This window comes from Rhinoraja longicauda, chromosome 26, assembly GCF_053455715.1.
Source record: "Rhinoraja longicauda isolate Sanriku21f chromosome 26, sRhiLon1.1, whole genome shotgun sequence".
In the NCBI taxonomy this organism is placed as follows: Eukaryota; Metazoa; Chordata; class Chondrichthyes; order Rajiformes; family Arhynchobatidae; genus Rhinoraja; species Rhinoraja longicauda.
In genome coordinates this window covers 1222309-1228308 of record NC_135978.1, presented here as the reverse complement: position 1 = coordinate 1228308, position 6000 = coordinate 1222309, and the positions used below count along the sequence as shown (strand labels likewise).

At 50.0% G+C, this 6000-nt stretch overlaps 1 protein-coding gene across 1 annotated transcript; it reads right to left on the bottom strand.

The window, feature by feature from the left end:
- Positions 1 to 220: 220 nt before the first annotated feature.
- On the bottom strand, positions 221 to 1195 carry LOC144606548 (armadillo repeat-containing protein 10-like). The gene has a single exon (XM_078422803.1). It carries the CDS (start codon positions 1193 to 1195, stop codon positions 221 to 223), a length of 975 nt encoding a protein of 324 aa, XP_078278929.1.
- Positions 1196 to 6000: the final 4805 nt, after the last annotated feature.

Sequence of the window (6000 nt, the reverse complement as noted above, 5' to 3'; positions counted from 1 at the left end):
TGGGAGGGTGTGGGTGTGGGAGGGTGTTGGGGTGAGTGTGGGGGGGGGTGGGGGTGGGTGTGGGTGTGGGTGGGGGTAGGTGTGGGTGAGGGTGGGGGTGGGGGTGGGGGTGTGGGAGGGTGTGGGGTGAGGGTGGGGTGAGGGGGGGTGTGGGGGGGTGGGAGGGTGTGGGTGTGGGAGGGGGTGGGGTGTGGGGGGTGTGGGTGAGGGGGTAGGCCACTCAGCCGAGGCTGGTGACGATGCGGGCCGCCTGGAGCTTAATCCTGTCATCTGGGAAGGCCATTAAATAGATGAGCCGATTGAAGAACTGTGTGTTGGGGCCGAGCAGCAGCAGGAAGAGGGAGCCATCTCTGTACTGGTGCCTGGCCGCCCGGTAGCTGATGCTCCTCTCCATCTCCATCAGGTTACTGATGAGCAGCAGCAGGTCGTTGAGGATGTCCTGCCGCTGGAAGTAGTTGAAGAGGTAGAGGAAGGAGGCTGGGAGCGGCACGTCCAACATGTGGAAGGTCATCTCCACGTTGCTGGAGAAGTTAATGAGGATCTGCAGCACCTGGAACTTGATGGTGGAGGAGCCCACCTGGAGCAGGTGGAAGAAGTCAGGCAGGACGGGCCGGAGGGGCGGGTGGCTCTGCTGGTTGTGGGAGAGTTTAGTGAGAAGCCTGAGACAAGGTAGCTGTTCAAACTCATGCAGCGTGGAGGTGGCCAGACTCACCACCTGGGGGATGTACTTGGACAGAAGGTCTCGGTTGGCCGGGTCATTGCTCAGGACGTTGAGGACCATGACTGCGCTGGTCTTGATGTAGTCCAGGGGGTCATCCAGAGACTCAGCAATGGTGGAGATACCACCTTCAGAGCGGAGCAGATCCTGCTGGGATGAAAATCCTGGGATGCGGTAGATACTCGTTAGGATGGTCCCACGGATAATGGGATCCTTACTCTCATGGAGGATGGTCAGCACCGTTTTCAGGTCCTGCAGGTTCATCTTGAGGGAGTTTGGGCAAGTGTCTTGGTCACCCAGGGCACCGATACTGTCCAAGGTGCTGTTGCCACTGTGGTCAATCAGCAGGTCGTCCTCGTCCTCCTGTGGCCCAGTGAAGCCGGAGCAGACTGTGCGGTAGAGCAAGTACGCGGCCCCTGCACCCGTCAGTAACGCCATCAGCTTCTTCCTGCATGACTCGTCCAGGAACACCCCCATGTTGGACGGCACACTCTTGCCACGATCGCCAGGGTGCTGGCTGGACACTGGCCAGAGCATCGCAGTCCAGGTGCATCCGCCTGGCAACCTGCCCACAGGCAGCGAGAACCGTGTCACAACTGGACCCAACATCACAATGGTGACAACAGGGCCCCAGTGTGGCCCCGAGCTCCCTCTGTCATCAATGTCACCGCGAGGATGTGGAGGCTTTGCATAGGGTGGAGGGGTTCACAGAACACTGCCTGGTTTGAGGGTTGCAGCTACAGAGAGAGGGCGCAGAGAGGTTCACAGAACGCTGCCTGGGTTAGAGGGTTGCAGCTACTGGGAGAGGGTGGAGAGATTCACCAGAATGCTGCCTGGGTTAGAGGGTTGCAGCTACTGGGAGAGGGTGGAGAGATTCACCAGAACGCTGCCTGGGTTAGAGGGTTGCAGCTACAGAGAGAGGGCGCAGAGAGGTTCACAGAACGCTGCCTGGGTTAGAGGGTTGCAGCTACTGGGAGAGGGCGCAGAGAGGTTCACCAGAATGCTGCCTGGGTTAGAGGGTTGCAGCTACTGGGAGAGGGTGGAGAGGTTCACAGAACGCTGCCTGGGTTAGAGGGTTGCAGCTACTGGGAGAGGGTGGAGAGATTCACCAGAATGCTGCCTGGGTTAGAGGGTTGCAGCTACTGGGAGAGGGTGGAGAGAGGTTCACAGAACGCTGCCTGGGTTAGAGGGTTGCAGCTACTGGGAGAGGGCGCAGAGAGGTTCACAGAACGTTGCCTGGGTTAGAGGGTTGCAGCTACTGGGAGAGGGTGGAGAGATTCACCAGAACGCTGCCTGGGTTAGAGGGTTGCAGCTACTGGGAGAGGGTGGAGAGATTCACCAGAACGCTGCCTGGGTTAGAGGGTTGCAGCTACTGGGAGAGGGTGGACAGATTGTATTGTTTTCTCTGGAACGTCGAAGGTAGAGGGAAGTGTATAAAATTAAAATAAAATAAGGTAGACAGATCCTTTTCCCCATGGTGGGAATGTCAAAGTCTAGAGGGCGCAGCTTTAAGGTGAGAGGGGCAAAGTTTAAAGGAGATGTGCAGGCAAGTGTTGTTTTACACAGAGGGGGAGTGGGGGCCTGGAACTCGCTGCCAGGGGAGGTGGTGGCAGATACCATAGTAGTGTTTAAGAGGCTTTTGGATAGGCACATGGATATGCAGGGAATGGATTATGTGCAGGCAGATGTTAGTTTAATTTAGAACAGGAACTGCAGTTAGAAGAAGGGTCCCGACCTGAAACGTCAGCCATCCTTTTTCTCCAGAGATGCTGCTTCATCAACTGAATTACTCCAGCAGTTTGTGTCTATCTTTGGCATAAACCATCATCTGTAGTTCCTTCCTACACGTTTCTATCATGTGTTACGTTAAGTTTGCCAAAAGATTGAAATGATTTGCTTCTTTGCCATTGTAGGGCGGTAGAGTTGCTGCCTCACAGCGCCAGAGACCCGGGTTCCATCCTGACTAAGGGTGCTGTCTGTACGGAGTTTGCACGTTCTCCCCGTGACCGCGTGGGGTTTCTCCGGGTGCTGCGGTTTCCTCCCGCACTCCAAACACGTGCGTGATTTTTAGGCTAAACATTGTGAATCGTCCCTAGTGTCGGGGTGATCGATGGGGTGATCGATGGGGTGATCGATGGTCGTCGCGGACTCGGTGGGCCGAATGGCCTGTTTCCGTGCTGTATCTCCAAACTAAACAAAAATTAATTAAATTATCAATACAATCCTTGTCTCCCTCACAGTACTAGTGAAGTTGTGAGTATAATAGTGAGCCCTGCATTCAATCGTCACCTCCGTTCCTTTCACAAGGGACACGACGTGTCTGGGTGCTGTTACCCCATTCTGTGTGAACACTTTTCTGCTGTGAACTGAGGAATGTAATTGCATGATAGACTCAGCAGCTAAATGTCATCGCCTTCTCTCCGAATATAAATGGAGTTTAACATCTGATGCACCCCCTGCTGGAATAGCCAATTACTGAAGCCAGCCTGAGTCACAGTGAGGATAAGTTCCAATGACCTCCCCACCATCAACACACTGAAGCCTCAGAATTAAAGGACGTTCCTTTAGGAAGGAGAGGAGGAGGAATGTATTTAGTCAGAGGGCGGTGAATCTGTGGAATTCATTGCCATAGAAGGCTGTGGAGGCAACAAGTCAGTGGACATTTTTAAGGCAGGCATAATAATAATAATAATAATGTATTTTATTTATATAGCGCTTTTCATATACTCAAAGACGCTTTATAGAGATAGGGAAATGAATAAATAGATAAATAAGTAAATAAATAAACGAACAGAGAAAGGAGACAGAAGGTGAGGTGACCTTCAGTGGTTGAAGGCAGTACTGAACAGGTGAGACTTCAGCGATGTTTTGAATGTGGTGAGTGTGGAGGAGTCTCTAACGTTTTGGGGTAGTGAGTTCCATGGGGTGGGAGCAGCGATGGAGAAAGCCCTGTCCCCCCAGGATCTGAGTTTGGTCCGGATGTGGGGGGATAGGAGATTGGCAGCAGCAGAGCGGAGGGTGCAGGTGGGAGTGTGCCTGTGGAGGAGGTCGGTCAGGTAGGATGGGGCCAGGTTATGGAGGGCTTTGTAGGTTATGAGGAGGATTTTGTACTGGATTCTCTGGGGGATGGGGAGCCAGTGGAGTTTATAAAGGACGGGGGTGATATGGTCACGGATCGGGGTGTGGGTGAGTAGACGGGCAGCGGAGTTTTGAATGTATTGAAGTTTACTGATGATTTTTGAGGGTGCGCCATAGAGGAGGCTAATCAATAAATAGATTCTTGATTAGTACGGGTGTCAGGGGTTATGGGGAGAAGGCAGGAGAATGGGGTTAGGATGGAGAGATAGATCAGCCGTGATTGAATGCCAGAGTAGACCTGATGGGCCGAATGGCCTAATTCTTCTCCTATCACTTATGATCTTATGAACATTTAAAATACATTTGGACGGGTGCAGGGACAGGACAGGATTAAAGGGATATGGGCCAAACATGGGCAGGTGGGGCTGGTGCGTAGATGAGGCACCTTGGTTGGCATGGGCACGTTGGGCTGAAAGGCCTGTTTCCATGCTCGATGACTCTAAATACATCATTAAACCCTTGATCTTCATTATGATAATTGTAAAAATAGAACTGGCAGCTCCACAAATATACTGCAGTTAAGTCGCGAGTTAAATATCACCCATCGATGGTAAAGGTAATGTAACTGATCGATTCAATTGATTGATTGAAAGGTACAGCAGGGAAACTGGCCTTTCAACGCACCGTGTCCACGCCGACCATCGATCACACGTTCACACTGGTTCTATGTTATCCCACTTTCGCATCCACTCCCAACACACGATTGGCAATTTACAGAGGGCCATTTAATGTTAAGTTCTGAGCTGGAATCAGACAGATATAAACCTAGCTTACACTATACCACAGCTTTACTTCACTGATCCCTCTCCCCTGAGTAAAAGACTGAACATTTATCCTATTGATTCCTCTCATGATCTTATACACCTCTATAAGATCACTCCTCATCCTCCTGCGCTCCAAGGAATAAAGTGTTAGCCTGCTCAACCTCTCCCTGTAGCTCAGGCCCTCGAGTCCTGGCAACATCCTCGTAAATCTTCTCTACACCCTTTCCAGCTTGACATCTTTCCTATAACGGTGACCAAAACTGAACATAATAATCCAAATGTGGCCTCACCAATGCCTTGTACAATTGTAACATGACCTCCCAACTTATACACTCAATACCCTGACTGATGAAGGGCAATATGCTGAAAGCATTTTTCACCACCCTCTTTCATACCTGCAGCTTCCCTCCATCCTGATTCTCAGTCTGAAGGGTTTCGACTCGAAACATCACCTATTCCTTTTCTCAAGAGAGATGCTGCCTGACCCATTTACTTCAGCATTTTGTCTCCATCTTCAGTGTAAACTAGCATCTGCAGTTCCTTCCTACACAATACTCTAAATGTGGCCTCATCAATGTCTTGCACATCTGTAACATGACATCCCAACTTCTATACTCAATGCTCTGACTGATGAATGCCAATGTGGCAAAAGCCATCTTCACCCTATTCCCTGTGACACCACTTTCTAGGAACTATGTCCCTGCACTCCTAGATCCCTCTGCTCCACAACACTCCCCAGAGCCCTAAACTTCTGTTAAAATATCCCTTAAACTTCTATTTAATCCACACATTGATGCAAGGCCATTGCATACCTCTGCCAACACTGCTCAAGACCCATGTTATTCAGATGACAATGGTTAGTTTTAACTTTATGTAACTTTTGTTATAGAATTGTGAATGTTTTATATTTTACTTTCCATTTTTTAACATGATTGGGTTTTATGGATATAAGAACACATAAGCATTATATATAAATCATTAAAATAACATTTCTGTGCTATAGAGTTGTGGCAGCACAGTGGTGCAGCGGTAGAGTTGCTGCCTCACAGCGCCAGACTACGGGTGCTGTCTGTACGGAGTTTGTACGTTCTCCCTATGACCACGTGGGTTCTCTCCGGGTGCTCCGGTTTCCTCCCACACTCCAAAGACGTACAGGTTTGTAGTTTAATTAGCTTTGGTAAAATTGTAAATTGCCCTTAGTGTGTGTAGGATAGTGTTAGTGCATGGGGATCGCTGGTCGGTGCGGACTCGGTGTTTCTGCATTGTAATTCTAAACTAAACTAAAAAGTTAGATAAATGATGTGGTATGATTGTGAGAAAGTTGGTTGAGTTAAATATTATTATCACTTGTACCTTCACACCCTCAGCTTCAGTCAATGA

Coding starts and splice junctions, on each gene's coding strand:
- LOC144606548 (XM_078422803.1), bottom strand. CDS start 1,195: ATGGGGGTGTTCCTGGACGAGTCATGCAGGAAGAAGCTGATGGCGTTA.